This window comes from Lynx rufus, unplaced genomic scaffold, assembly GCF_022079265.1.
Source record: "Lynx rufus isolate CCGP_SWC_20201006 ecotype Redwood Valley unplaced genomic scaffold, mLynRuf1.p SCAF_10, whole genome shotgun sequence".
NCBI lineage: Eukaryota > Metazoa > Chordata > Mammalia > Carnivora > Felidae > Lynx > Lynx rufus.
Window position 1 is genome coordinate 45,508,229 of NW_025814824.1, and position 15,182 is coordinate 45,523,410.

General features: G+C 42.8%; 1 protein-coding gene across 1 annotated transcript in view; it reads left to right on the forward strand.

Annotated features, from left to right (window-relative positions):
- FOCAD (focadhesin) overlaps positions 1-15,182 on the forward strand; it is a 283,468-nt gene that overhangs the window by 225,306 nt on the left and 42,980 nt on the right. Inside the window, exons 28-34 of the mRNA XM_047064929.1 lie at positions 3,490-3,637; positions 5,805-5,924; positions 7,834-7,956; positions 8,427-8,504; positions 9,131-9,202; positions 10,738-10,840; positions 12,970-13,050. Of these exons, the coding sequence (XP_046920885.1) occupies positions 3,490-3,637; positions 5,805-5,924; positions 7,834-7,956; positions 8,427-8,504; positions 9,131-9,202; positions 10,738-10,840; positions 12,970-13,050 (725 nt within the window). The remainder of the gene's footprint in view (positions 1-3,489; positions 3,638-5,804; positions 5,925-7,833; positions 7,957-8,426; positions 8,505-9,130; positions 9,203-10,737; positions 10,841-12,969; positions 13,051-15,182) is intronic.

The window sequence follows — 15,182 nt, forward strand, 5'->3', positions numbered from 1 at the left end:
TGTGGAGAACACATTTCAGTAGAAAGAAAGCGATTTGACACCTGATAGTATGGTAGTTACTATTTTTTTTAACATGTGGGTGTGTCTCACTATTAGAGAGAGAGAGAGAGAGAGAGAGAGAGATTCTAACTAGGCCTAGGCATAAAGTATTCCCCTGTCTAATGAGATTCAGGAGTCTAGGGCGGTCCTCTCTCAAGTGAAATAGTGGAAGCATTACCAGGGGGTAGTTAACAGATCTGGGAGCGTGCTACCTCAAGTGATAGAATTCACCCAGAGCAAATTCACCACGCTTCCTTGATTTAATGGACACGTCCCTGCTGAGAGAACCCTGCACCTGGTCTGGTCGGTGTTCGTGGCCCAATCGCTTACATTTTGCTGCCATCTAGTGGTAATTACTGTGCCATTGCAGTCCTCCCAGCCTTAAGCAGTCCTGCCATCCATCAATGACCTGAGCATTGGTTAATTACTATTGAGCTTTTACAAATACGATAACATTTGTATAGCACTTTGTAAAGGGCAAAGCGCTATACAAATGTTAACTGTTATTAGAACTAATTATTAGATGGCCTCGTACTCAATCTGCAGGAGTGCCCACAATAAAGTAAGGAATTGAAGATTCATCTGGTTAATTTTAGAAAAAATGTGTCATGATAATCTTTATATCTCATTTGGTATAGCAACACCCATAGCAGAATTGCACAGCTTTTAAGTTGTAGATTTTCTTTTTGCCAGTGATATTTTAGTATGCTTGAACAAGAGATTCAAGTAAATCAGGACATAATAGGGCATATGATTTTACAACTTAAATTATCGTTTGTTAGTATTCTTAGAGATTCATGTTATTAATTCCAAAACCTGAAATTAACACCTAATATCATAATATGTTTTTATTTTATCTGTCTGAGGCACCACTGTGGAACTCCTTTTTGTTTTCATTGGAGAGAAAGCTGTGAAAGCTACCTCTGCCCAAGTCATTCTTGGTTTAGAGCTGGCAAACACATCAAAGGGAAGCTAAAATGAGGTAAATGTGTAGAAATGCTGACCTAAGCACCTAGAAGAATCTTTAAGACTTAGGACAAAAAATAAGCTCATTAAAATATGGATAATTTGGAAATCAGAAGAAAACATCGGGAGTAAAGCTTTAGGACTGCCTTCCTGGTGCATGCTGGAAAAATGAGACAGAGTAGAAGGGGTTTAGGAGGTCAATAGATGCATACACTGTAGCATATTTATATTGACACACTGATATACATAGTTAGATTATGGATTCACACATGACAACAGGCATCGACCATTGTAGCAATGGATAGAATCATTAATGATAACCTTGCCCAAGAATAATTATGCTGTGATAATATTTAGGCAAATGTGAGCTAGAAACCAGGATGTCTTTTTCTAAGCCTTTGTGCCCGTATGCTTCAGGATGAAGAGGAACTTCATTCAGTCCAGAGGATAAAGGTTTTTGGCATGCCCAGAATAGCCAAAAGCAAGACTTAGATACCTGCTATTTAGTTTTTTATAATTTTTTCAATGTTTGTTTATTTTTGAGAGAGAGACAGAGTGAGAGCAAGGGATAAAGAATCTGAAGCAGGCTCCAGGCTCTGAGCTGTCAGCACAGAGCCTGACGCGGGGCTCGAACTCACGAACCAGGGGATCGTGACCTGAGCCGAAGTCAGACGCTCAACTGACTGAGCGACCCAGGTGTCCCTTAATCACATTTTGTCTAACTCTATCTTTGATTCTAATTTGGTCAAATTTTTACATGCATTGGTATAGAAAGATAGCCCCCCCCCCCCACACACACACACAAAAGCAAAAAAAAAAAACAAAAAAAACAAAAAAAAAAACCTTCCCTGTCGATCCTAAATAGAAACAAGGACTATAAATCCATACTAATGAAGAGTGCCTTTCCTCTTTCAGAAACATGATTTGTCTCAAAAGCACGCAGCGTTCAGATGTTAGATGCTGATTTAACGGGTTGGCAGTGCATTATGCTAGTTGAGCTAGTTGTTAAGTTCATGTAAGCTGTAACAGCACTTCTGCCTGAGTAATGATGGATTATTACTGCAGTAGCTTCTTTGCAAAGGATTTCCTAATGCCAGATAGTTAACGCCATAGAACCTGGAATAATGTGCTCTAGATAGGGTGCCTTCTCATAAGCAATTTCATCCAGGCATCATACGGGGCACTGAGAGGGGCCTGGGATTGGGCAGATGGAACAGAAGGCTGGGAGTCCGAAACCTCTGTCTTCTGGCCGTCATCTGCTGGAAACTCTCCATATGGCCTTGAACAAATCCTGCAGCGTCTCTCTCCTCTTGGGTGTCTTTTTATCAGATGTGGATGCTTCGTTTGCAAGAGGTGTTTATATATACTGTTTATATATAGAGAGAGAGGTATATATAGTATATATATATACTATATAGTATAGTTACTATATGAGAGCAAACTGACAGAGCATACGGGCAGTGAAACATGTTACTGGAGAAGTGCCCTGGAACGTCGTCCTAAGCAGCAGATACCGTGCAAGGCAAGCCAAACCAGAATCGGGATGATTTCTGAAACACTCGGCATCTCCTCTGTTCAAAACACAATGATGACCAAAACCTTTTTTTTTTTTTTCTTCTTAAGTAGAAAATCGCCCTCCAGCTGCATGATCTTATCATCCTAACCAGAAGTTTTCCGGGAGAACAGTTTTTGTTTTTTTCCTTCAAATGGATATGTGTTCTTTCACGAGAATTGGGGCACAAAGCCCAAGATTCCAATTGAATTGTCACATGGGGCAACTTTTGACAAGCCTGTCATTTGTCCATTTTCTCTTCTGACCCAGTGGTACTCCGAGGGATCAGAGGGGAGAAGAGGACTAATGTCATTGTGCACAGACAAATACATAGTTTAAGGACGAAATTCCACTTGTGGATGTTGACTAGGAAACATGAAGCACTTAGTTGCTCATCATCATGCCTTGCAATGCGTCCCCCCCCCCCGCCCCCTGCCCCATTATTAGATGTCCTCAGCTCGCATCCTGAGACGGAGTCTTCTCTCCCATGCAGTTAATCATGGTGCACTCAATATGTGGACGTAGAGGGAGGGTGCAGAGGACCACGGCATTTCTCTAAGGGTAGACGTAGAGCTGCTTTCACCTGACTTTTTATTCGTCTTCCTACCTCAGCCTAGAGTTTAAGTGAAACCTATTTCATGTTTTCGTGTGTTCTTCTCCAGTGGGTACACAGCACTAACGCGGGCCACGGACACTTGTTTGAATATATAGTTTTCCTTTTGAGGGGGGCGGTGGGTGCACCTGTTGTGGTTCGTGGGGCACACTTATATCCCAGGCAGCGGATCTAGAAGCCAGCCATCTCACCTCAGGCTGAAGAGCAGTATAAACTCGCGTGATAAGTGAAGAGTGGTGATGTGGGTTTCTGGTGATTTTAACACCTCATTTTTTGTGGGTTTTTTTTTTTTTTTTTTTGGTTTTTCTTTGCATCCAAGCACGGGCTGTATATTGGGAGTTGGACTTGTTCTGTCCCTCATGAGCCACAGCAGCCGAATGGAGTCTCGAGTTCATGTGGCAGCATCGCTTCGGAAGCTGTCTACCTACCTGGATGACAGTGGGAGCCAAAGCAGAACATTTCAGGAGGTAGGAGCCAGAAGTGACGGCTTTCTTCCCTTTGTTTTTTGTTTTCCTGTTGCTGCTTATTTTCTACTTCTCATGTTTTGGTCACCCTGAAATTAAATTCTTCCTCAGTTTCGGGCCAGGATAAGGAGAAAAATCTGAGTGGCAAACAACCTATGTTAGATCACAAGGTTTCAAATTGTGCAGCTGTTTAAATCAACTCAGACTTAAATGTGGCATAGAAGATAAGAGCCTTTAGTGAATGCAAAAACCTAAGTCAGCATCGCCAGAAGGCACTTTCTAAGAAGAGCTGCGATTTCCGATTTCCGCAGGAAGGTTAAATGGAGATATTTAGAATTACGCTCCAGCCAAATGTGACTATAAAAGATGGCCCGGAAGAAGCCTAAGAAACTGCAGAGCGAAAAGGCATTTGATTTTTTTTTTTTTTCCCCTTTCTTCGTGTCAGCCAGCATGAAAAATCATTGAGGAAATTCCCTTTACCACACTTCACGAAAAGATTTTTCTGTCGCGGCGCAAAACTACGCACAACTGCGGCCTGTGTGACGCAGCTTGCGCGAGTCGCCCGCGTTCCGAGCGACCGTCCGAGGCGCGTGTCTCTGTGCCCAGGTGAAGCTGAACCGCCTTGTGTTCTGCTTTGGGAGGACCCGGGGACGACCTTTTGGCCTGGCCGGATTCTCTGTCTCATTAGAGCAGATTCTATTTTCTCCAGGCCTGCCCGGGAGCCATTGATGAATTACATAATGGCTGCTGTGTTTCCCTGCTCGGCCCCTTCGCTTTCCCCAATGGGACTTGTCGAATCGGTGAATTTCTTTGGGGCACGGAGGGTCGCAGTTTTGTTCCAACACAGGCGCCGCATTTCCATTTTGAAAGCAGTGGCAGAACACGGGCTGAAAGCACGTATTTTTTTGTAAGCCCACGGAGGAAACTTTGCCACCAAGGGGCAACGTGATTAGTGAAAGGAAGGCAAGGTTTTTTACAACTGCTGCGTCGGCCTGCCTTGATGTTTCCATTCGTAAGGCTTGAGCAGGCAGTTTTGTCTTTCCCCACCTCTGATGTTTTATTATCCAACCTCTACCTTGGAAACGGCTTCCTTTCTTCACGCCGTACCGACCACGGTTGGGAGTTGAACCTTTCCACCGGGCCTTAACAGCATCTTTGTAAAGGAGGGCTTCAAGAGGAAAGTGGGAGGCAGCAGGGAGGGGATGATGAACCGTGATGTGCAAAACGTAGATCGAGTGACCCGCCCCAAGTTACTTAGCCCGGAAATGGTCGACTGGGGACATACACCTGAGTGTGCGTGCTCTCGACTCCCAGCATGTTTTTTTACTTATAATTAATTCATATATTCGTTTACTTATCTATTCATTGATTTATTAAATTAGCACCCCGGTGCTCTGTGGGAAGTAGTATTACCTCTATTTTACACAATTTATGTGACCCTAAAATCCATGTGCCTGGTCCATTATGCCCCACTCCTCCTAAAAGACAGTCTTAATGCAGCAGGGTTGTCTTTTTTTTAATTTTTTTTTTAACGTTTATTTAGTTTTGAGACAGAGAGAGAGCATGAACGGGGGAGGGCCAGAGAGAGAGGGAGACACAGAATCTGAAGCGGGCTCCAGGCTCTGAGCTGTCAGCACAGAGCCCGACGCGGGGCTGGAACTCACAGAACGTGAGATCATGACCTGAGCCGAAGTCGGACGCTTAACCGACTGAGCCACCCAGGCGCCCCAATGCAGCAGGGTTTTAACTTCTTTGAATTTCCTCTCCTGCTTGGCCTTGGATCAGAGCACGTGGCTATTAGAAGCTAGAATTCACTGGGGATAAAAATCTGCCTCTGCTGTTGATTCATGCTGTGTCCTCCCATGAGATCATGATGGAACTTTTTGATTTTGAGTCCAAAGACCCGGGTTTGAATCTCGCCTCTGTCACTTGCAAGCTGTATGTAGTTGAGCCTCAAAGTCCGTACCTGTAAAGCAGGAATCGTGACACCCACCTCCTAACGTTGTTGGGACACGTGAATTGGGCAGCGGAACGGTGCCCGGTCTATGGTTGGTGTCCTTGAATCCAGTCCTTATCCCGGGGAGAAGTTTGGCAAAACATCAGTGTCAGCCGAATTGTGTTCTTTTGTTTGCACTCATGAAGAAACATTTTCCGCTGTCTTTTCGTCTAGGTCCTTGCCTATACCCTCAGCTGTGTATGTACATCAGCATTCAGTGCCGGAATCATTGAGGCTACCGAGGCTGAAGATATCATGAACAAGCTTCAGCTGTTGGTAGAAAACAACCAACAGGTTGGAATGGGTGCCGTGATTACAACTCTTTTGGGGTCTCCTGTTGCTGCTGAGTCCTAATTTTGACTAACTCAGAATTGGACTGTAGTGGGGCTTTTTTGTGTGTGTGTGTGTGCCCAGAACTAAAGAACTTCTAACTCTTCTCTCTTGTCACTGCTCTAGCCAACAGTCAGAAGTGTCTTTTTTTCTCTCCTTATGTTCTATGTTCTTTGGGTATGAAAGACTTTTCTCTCTCCCCATGTATTGTTCTATATTTATAAAATCTTAAAACATGTGGCTAGGGGAAGGTAAGGCTAGCGATAACAATTTGTAAAGATATAAATACACAGAGGACTCTGATAACATGAAACCTCAGCAAGTTCAAAGCAGAGAACCCCTGTTCATGACCGGATATGCATGTGACAGTTTAAATACCTGCAAATTAAAGGGGCATCTGGGTACCTCAGTCAGTTGAGCTTCCAACCTCGGCTGAGGTCATGATCTCACAGTCCGTGGGCTCAAGCCACGTGTTGGACTCTGTGCTGACACATCAGAGCCTAGAGCCTGCTTTGGATCCTCTGTCTCCCTCTCTCTCTCTCTCTCTCTCTCTCTCTGCTCCTCCCCCACTTGCTCTCCGCTCTCTGTCTCAAAAACAAACATTAAAAAAAATAAAACAGGGGCGCCTGGGTGGCTCAGTCGGTTAAGCGTCCGACTTCAGCCAGGTCACGATCTCGCGGTCCGTGAGTTCGAGCCCCGCGTCGGGCTCTGGGCTGATGGCTCAGAGCCTGGAGCCTGTTTCCGATTCTGTGTCTCCCTCTCTCTCTGCCCCTCCCCCGTTCATGCTCTGTCTCTCTCTGTCCCAAAAATAAATAAACGTTGAAAAAAAAAAAATTAAAAAAAATAAAAAAAATAAAAAAAATAAAAAAAATAAAACAAACAAACAAACCTGCCAATTAAATTAAATACCCTTAAAATGTTCCCTCTGAAATATTATTCAGCCTTCAAAAGGAAGGAGGGTCGAACACATGCCACGGTGTGGGCGAATCTTGAGGACATTATGCTAAGTGAAATGGGCCAATCACAAAAAGAAAAATACTGTGTGATTCCACTTACACGAGATACTTCGAGTAGTCAAAAGCACTGAGACAGAAAGAAGAAAGGGAGCCGCCAGGGGCTTGGAGAGGGAGAATAGGATGTTCTTATTTAAGGGATATAACGTTGGAGTTTGCAGGATGAACGAGTTCTGGCAATGGATGGCGGTGACGGTGGCACAACAGTGTGAATATGTTTAATGCCACTGAACTTACACCGAAAAGTGGTTAAGACAGTAAATTTTATGTTATGTATATTTTACGACAGTTAAATTGAAAAAAAATGCTCCTTCCCCATTTGGATTTTTATAGGTTTCCCATGGTCTCGATTTTGGCCATCGTGAATTATTGCAGGATTTGCTGGTTATTAGCTAATATTGCGTTGTTACTGTTTTACGGTCGTATGACTGCGCACTTAAATCCAGAATAGGTCTTGCAACGCCAAAACGTGGAGGTTTGCATATGCTGTACTCGTTTCGGGACTTTCTCTCCTCTTGTTTGGGAGTTGACTTGGCTTGCATGATCTACCTTGGTATTTTCACCCTAATTCCTTCTGAAAATTTGGATCATTTGAGTCAAGTCTCGTAACAGTCCGGTCTTACTTTCCTAAAAGAAACCATTCACTGCAGCTGAATTCCCTAGTGAGACTGCAGTTTCTGTTGCAAACCAGAAGTCTTGATTTTAAAAAAAATCTGCAAATCTCTGATTTTCAGATGGCAGGAGAAGGTGTCAGTAGGAAAAGGAGCCCCTAGAAGTGCTTGGTTGCTGTCTATCGAGTTCCTGATCCGCTCCATTCTTCTTCTGTTTCCTTACCCTTTGTTTTTCCCTTGCTTATGCAGACGTCAGGTTTTGCCCTAGCGTTAGGAAACCTGGTTCACGGATTGTCTGTGTGTGGACACGGAAAAGCGGAGGACTTGGGCCACCGGCTGCTCCCTGCCTGGATCAGAATTGTTCTGACAGAGGTAGGAGGTCACGTCCTGCATGTTATTTTATATTTTTATAAAGGAAAAAAGAGCTATTTTATTAGGCCACTTATAGGTGCTGCTGAGGTACACAGCCCAACAGTAAAAGAATAGGCAATTTCAAACAAAAGAGATGCAGGAACTTTTAATCCCTTATAAATGATCTATCCTGTCAACTATGACAGCTTTTTTTTTTTTTTTTAAGAGGCTACTTTCTCAGTGTTTTCATTTTAAAGGCGCATTGGGGTTTTGAAAAATAAAAACCAACAAGAAGCCGCCTGTGATCTAATAACTTCAACCTATTACTTTATTCAAGTCTGCTGCCGTTTTTGGTTTAGGGATACGGGTTATGTTGACCCTACAAATTTAGTACCGTTTTGACCCGCATTTCTCTGTGATAGAAAAGGTTTTTTTAGAATTCAAACCCAAGGACCGTTTGCCTCTTGACATATCCGATGCTTTGTTTCCAGGGCACTCCGACAATGCTCTGTCTTGCAGCTCTTCATGGCATGGTGGCCTTGGTGGGCTCTGAAGGGGATGTAATGCAGGTAAAAACAACAAAAGAAGGGAAGAATCTGAATGTGTACATAGCCACGGCAAGAGGAGCATGCCCAGTATCTCAGTATGCTAAGGACAGAATACATGGTCACAGTGATGGTTGTACTGGGCTTTTCAGTGCCTTGATGTATAGAAAATCGCTCTGGGTTAAGAATTTGTTGTTAGAGATTTGTTCCCTTTTTGTATCCGGTGTAGAGGAATTAAACTTAGCTTATGTACTTTCCACAAAGTTCCCTGCTCGAGAAAAGTGACCAGATCGTCAGAAATTTAAGTCATCCATAAGAAACTCCGTTTTGTATCTGTGATGTTTAAGTTTCTATCTAGTATATTACGTCCACAGTGGACACATGTATGTTTCAGTTAACAAGTAATTCTAAGGAGCACCCGTGTCCGTACAGTGAAGGTGTGTTAAGTGAGTGCTACGGAACTGGTTCCAGGAAATCGATGATGAATACAGCTTGTGCCCTCCCCTCAAGGAGCCCATAGCTTTTGTTTTTGAGATGTAAAGATGCAATGGCAAATTATAGCATAGCTTAGAAGATGATAGCTCATACACTGCGAATACCATCGTTTACTTCTTGGGGAATGTTGGAGTGGGTATTTCTTTTTCTTTCAGCTGAAGGCAGAAGCCATCCAGACCTCTCATTTTCAAGCCAGACTTAATGAAGTCATTAAAACTGTAACTCAGGTGAGAAGAGGGATTTAAAATCCGTGGATGGGAAAATGGATATTCCCTTTTGCTCTGATGATACAGACTTTTGCTTGAAACATGGGGAGATCTCTGGTCATTCACATTGAGTCCAAGCAGCGTTTGAGAGTGGCTTATGCCCCTGCGTTTGCCAACAAACACCCACTGCCTCTGGAGAAAAAGCCGTCGTGTTTGAGCTAACTTGAGTTCGAATTGGTTGCCTTTAAAACTTAAAACCTGACCCTGCAAGGAGTGTTAGGTCCTAAGGACAAATAAAATGGAGGGTGACCAAAGGAAGGGCCCGTGTCGAAGTAGAATGGTCAAGAGGCACTAGTTCACATGTAACTGATAAAACTATTTGGGTAAATCATTGTCAGCATTCTTGGCTAGAGAACGAGTCTGTTCATCGGCTGAGAAATGATTTTATATTTTAAGATTTTTACTTTTAAAAATGTACTAATTTCATTGCCTCGAATGTGAAAGTACAGAATGAAAGAAGCTGAAAAAAATATCACTGATGGTCCTCACAACTCGAAGCAAGTGTTTGTAAAAATTGGTCATAAATCTTTTCAAGAATTCTTAGTTCCTTTGCATAATTGGCATTCTTAGTACATATAGAACTTTGTAGATGGCCTTTTCAAGTAGTCTTTTCATTTAGCATACTTTTTCTCATTATTGTAAAATACAGCTGATTATCACACCTACCACATAAACAAGTTTTAGTGATTTGTGCTTTTAAAAAAGCAAACATAAATCTGGGGCGCCTGGATGGCTCGGTCGGTTGAGCGTCCGACTTGGTCGCAGGTCATGATCTCGCGGTTCGTGAGTTCGAGCCCCGTGTTGGTCCCTGTGCTGACAGCTCGGAGCCTGGAGCCTGCTTCGGGTTCTGTGTCTCCCTCTCTCTCTGCCCCTCCCCACTCACGCTCTTGTTTCTCTCTCCTCCAAAAATAAACATTCAAAAAAAAATTTTTTAAGCAAACATAAATCTCTAAACAGAAGAAACTCTCTCAATGTACGAATACAATTCTCAAGAAAAGAATTACGCTGAAACTTAAGTTGCTCCATCTGGGAGAAAAACCGATAAATGAAAACTCTTACTGAATAAAATCCTTATGATGAGTGATAAAGCAGTAATAGAACATTACTTAGAGGACAAAATAACATCTCCTTCCATCCTTAAAGGTATTTTATTCTTAAATAACTAACACCTTTTTTTTTTTCCCCCACTCTCGGGACTTTTTTTCCTTTTTAAAAATATTCCTTTGAGACCAGCTGACTCGGTGAAACCTGAGACCACCAATGCTACCTCCTATCATGTTTGACTGATTGATTCGTTAATTCAGCAATAGTTGTTGATCAGCTGTATGTCCAGGGTTTAGAAGACTACACGTGTGACCTTACAACTTGTCATAGAGCTTGTCATTACCAGACAAGCTACCACCTCGTTAAAGATAAACGACTTTCTATGAGTGACCTTTTATTAAGTGGAGTTTGGATCTTGCCCCATCATTGCACTGTCATGTTTCCATCCATAGGTCATCAGCGTGTCTGGAGTGATTGGTCTTCAGTCAAATGCGCTCTGGCTTCTGGGCCATCTTCATCTGTCTACTCTGTCCTCGAGTCAAAGTAGGACCTCCGGTAAGGCTGGACTCTTAGAACACTGGAGCTGGAAAGAGGGATTGCTGACTGGAGGCCATGTACTTTGTTAAGAGCATTAATCTTTGCAGCCACCGTAAGTGGTAGCTGTTACCATCCCTATTTTACATCAGGAGAGAATGCTCTGTGGAGAGGCTTCCTGGCTTGCTCAGGATCACGTGGCCGTAAGTTGTAGACGCAGCTGACCTGCCATCGCTTGGCTTCCCCAGCCCAGGCTTTCGTCCTTCTTCCTCTCTGCCTCCCTCAGAGAGGAGATTAGACACTCAGCCTAACCCCGTATTTCACAAAGCAAGATGAGGCTTAGAAAGATTACGTGACTTCCAAGTGGCGTTAGCGTGGTGACAAATCTAGGGAGTAGGCACCAGGTCCTTGAGGCTTGGAAGAGAGTTCTTTTTATTTTTACTTTATGGAGTTACACTTTGCGTAATACTCCAGTTTCACTGAAAGCCTCTTCATATATGACTGGATTTCTTCTGGCCCCTGTTTTTAAGAAAATAGTGGGGTAAGTACATTCAAAGGTGTGTATGTACTTGGCCTTGAAATTGAAATCCTAGCTCTTAACATAACAAGAGCTTTTTTTTTTCCTTTTCTATTTCCATTTTTTGGAGAAAAGCAGTAAAAAAATATTTGCAGTTCTCACCTGCCTAATGTATGTTTGCACTTGGAGGTTTTCCGAGGAAGGCATCACTGCACTACATGGGGACCTAAATCTGCTCTTTGCTCTTTATAGAATTTTGACCCCCTGGCTCTCTTGGACCCAGGCCAGAGAGGTTTAGCTACCAAAGATTTCTCATTAAAACCTAGTTTCGCGTATCCCCTGACAGGTAGTCTGCGGACAGCATCACCATGAACATGTAGCACTGTAATTACTGTTTCCCTCGCTTTCAATCACTCCTTAGCTATAGAAATAGGACATGGTTCTGCAGCGCTCCCAATATAATGAACTCGAGACAGCCGGAAGCTGTCATGTTAAATGGGGAAAAAAGAAAAAAAAAAAAAAACTTAGTCATAGCAGAAACCTTAGGTAATGCTGGTTTTGAAGGGCAGTGTTCTCATAATGCCCTGGTAAAATAGCAAGTTTCCGTCAGGCTTTTGCTTTTTTACATAGACTTTTAATTGTTACGTTATGGGTTACGTGCTCTGGCCCACATATACTCAAGTCAGGTGGCAGTGAATCATCTTCTACCCGGGTTCTTTGAAACGAAATGACTGTGTGTCTGGAAAAGTACAGCGGCATGTTCCTGTTGGAATTTTCCAGTCGAGCCATTTGTTGCGGTGAAAACCATCTCATGAAACAATTATGGGGGATGGGGAGGAAAAGAATCTAGGAAACTCCCCAGACTCAACCAGCATAAAAGTCACTGCTTCACTGTTCCAGGTCAGCAGCCACATCTGGTTATTCGCACGTGTTGGTCACTTAGAGGTCCCTGCTTTATGAAGTAAGAGATGGGCCGCTGTTATTACTGATTGTTGTATTTCCATGGTTCATATATCTGATTCTGAATGTCCTGAAGTTGCTCCTAGCATGGCAGTCTCAGCCTCGAAGCCCAGCAGACTCCTTGCTGACACTGAGGCTAACTGGACGGGGCTCATTGATGTGAACATGTGGAAAAGATATATATTTTTTAATGTTTCTTCATTTTTGAGAGAGAGTGGAAGTGCAGGAGGGGCAGTGAGAGAGGGAGACAGAGGATCTGAAATGGGCTCTGTGCTGACAGCATCGAGCCCAGCACGGGGCTCGAGCTCATGAACCATGAGATCATGACCTGAGCTGAAGGTGGACGCTCAACTGACTGAGCCACCCGGACGCCCCTGGAAAGGATTTTTTTTTTTTTTAACTGCATCAGTAAAGTTTTCATCCCCTGTGATTTTTCAGTCTCTATTAGGTTTACCACCCATTTTAGATTTGCTTGCGTAGCCTAAGTGATTACTTCAAGGCCAGTCACTTAATCTAATAGAATTAGTTGCAACCACAGAGTATTGTGCTGAGATTAATGGCATAAACATCTCCGCTTTATCTCTAGGTTGATATGGCAGCATGAGATCATTATCTTTCCTTCATTAGTCCCACCGAGTTCACTGGTTAATTTGATCATTTTCTGTCTCCACAGTTCCTACCGACTATAGCTATTTGCCCGAGAGCAGTTTTATTAGAGCAGCCATTGGCTTCTTCATTACAGGAGGAAAAAAAGGCAAGTGAGCATGTTTCTCGAATTTTATCACTCTTTCTACGCAGTGGGTTTGTGTGCCCTGAGCCTGCTTCTGTAGAATTAATAACAAATCTGAAGGAGTGGCTATTTTCCTCTGCGAGACCATCTTTGCAACAGAAATGACCAGGAGACCAACTCCGCTAAGGTGGTATGTAAACATACACTCTGTGTAATCGTATTTGACCTTGGGGGTTGTGGGGGCGGGGGGGGGGGAGCAGGGAATCTGTGAAGACCTTAAACTTTCATTTGGCTTTTTCAAAAATATGAATGTATTGTTTCTTTTCTTGTCGATTTTGAATGGGTGTGACCATAAAAGAGGAAACACACCTGGGACCTGACTAGGAAGTACGCCTTCTCCCTGAACCTTGAATGATCAGTCTTTGTTGTTGGGATCACTGGCTCTAGTTCCTAATTTTAGCGTGTGTTCTTTTTCTCCACAAACATTTGTTCTTTTGTGATTTTTTTTTTTCTTAATGTGTATTTATTTGGAGAGAAGGAGTGTGCATGCGCATGGGGGAGGGACAGAGAGAGAGAGGGGGAGAGATAATCCCAAGCAGGCTCTGTGCCGTCAGCGTGGAGCCCAGTGTGGGGCTGGATCCCGCAAAGACCTGAGCCCAAATCAAGAGTCGGATGTTTAACCGGCTGAACCACCCAGGTGCCTTGTCCCGTTGTGGTCCTTTATTGCTGCCACCCACATTAGAGCACAAGCAACCTGAAGACAGAGATTGAGTGCCTTTTTTAAAAATGTTTATTTCATTTATTTTAAGAGAGAACGAGTAGGGGAGGGACAGAGAGGGAGAACGAGTAGGGGAGGGACAGAGAGGGAGAGAGAGAGGGAATCCCAAACAAGCTACACTCTGTCAGCACAGAGCCCATCGTGGGGTTTGATCTCACAAACCATGAGAACATGACCTGAGCCATAATCAAGAGTCAGACACCTAACCCACTGAGGCGCTCCAAGTGCCTTCTGTTTTTGACTGAAGTCAGAATAATGCCATATAAGTCTTAAAAATAAACGCTCTTTACTGATACACATACTCTTCAATGCTGTGAGAGAAAATGTATCTCACTAGAAAATATCTTGGCTTAGGAAACCGTTTCGTTGATGTAATGTTCTTTCATTGGTACTATTTGCTACTTTCTCTTTTGCCTGGCCTGGTTAGGTCATTCTGGGCAAAACCATTCCAATTTTAGGGGAAAAAAAAGTTTTTAAATTCAAATGAAGAAATCTGGAGGAAGCGAGTTTGATTAATGAAGGTCAGGGAAGAGTAAAATCTTACTGTTGGAAAGGACATTAAAGGTCATGTCGTCTGATTTCCCACCGGGTACAGTAATCCCAGGAGTTGCCAGATTTCAACTGGCTTCATAGTTCAGAGATAAATTCCTTTGCTTCCTCGAGTTCAAGAGACTGTACTATTATTTTAGGGTCATGAGTTAGTCTAACTGCTTTTGTATACCCTTATGAAAAATAGATAGTTATGTCATTGTTGTACGTAATATATTTGGATATAGTCATGTAATATATTACACGTAATGTAGAGTTCACTGTTTATATCGTCATAAACTAAGTCTCTTTATATTAGATCTCATAATAGAGATGTCTTCATTAGTAAGAAATTGAATTCTTACTAAAGGAGCGTCTAAATTTCCATGGCTAGAATAATTTTTGGAATACATATTTTGGCTCATTTTTCTTAGTTTGCTCCCTGGTATCTTATAAAAATTTTAAATGATGATGATGTGAGATATTTCCATGAGAAATAAAATAAAAATTCTTAAGATAAAATGACAGATACTCCTTTTCTAGTGAATAAAATGTCATGTTGACTCCCCAGATCCATATTTCTTAGCAGACATGAATTTTCTCTGAATCCTGTGGGAAATTCTTGGTCAAACATAACATTTCTGTGTTACACAGTCAAGGCACAACAGGAAATATTCTGCTCTAAAATTGAAAAATCAGGTGGAGCTGGCATCAGTGACGTGATTTGTAATCTTGCTGAAAGCTATTTTCAGACAGATAAATGAAGTATTAAAAATGCCATGCTACCAATCAGATTTTGGGCATTTTCAGGTTGTGGGAGAGGGCTGCCTTCTTGTCAGGTTTGCTGACT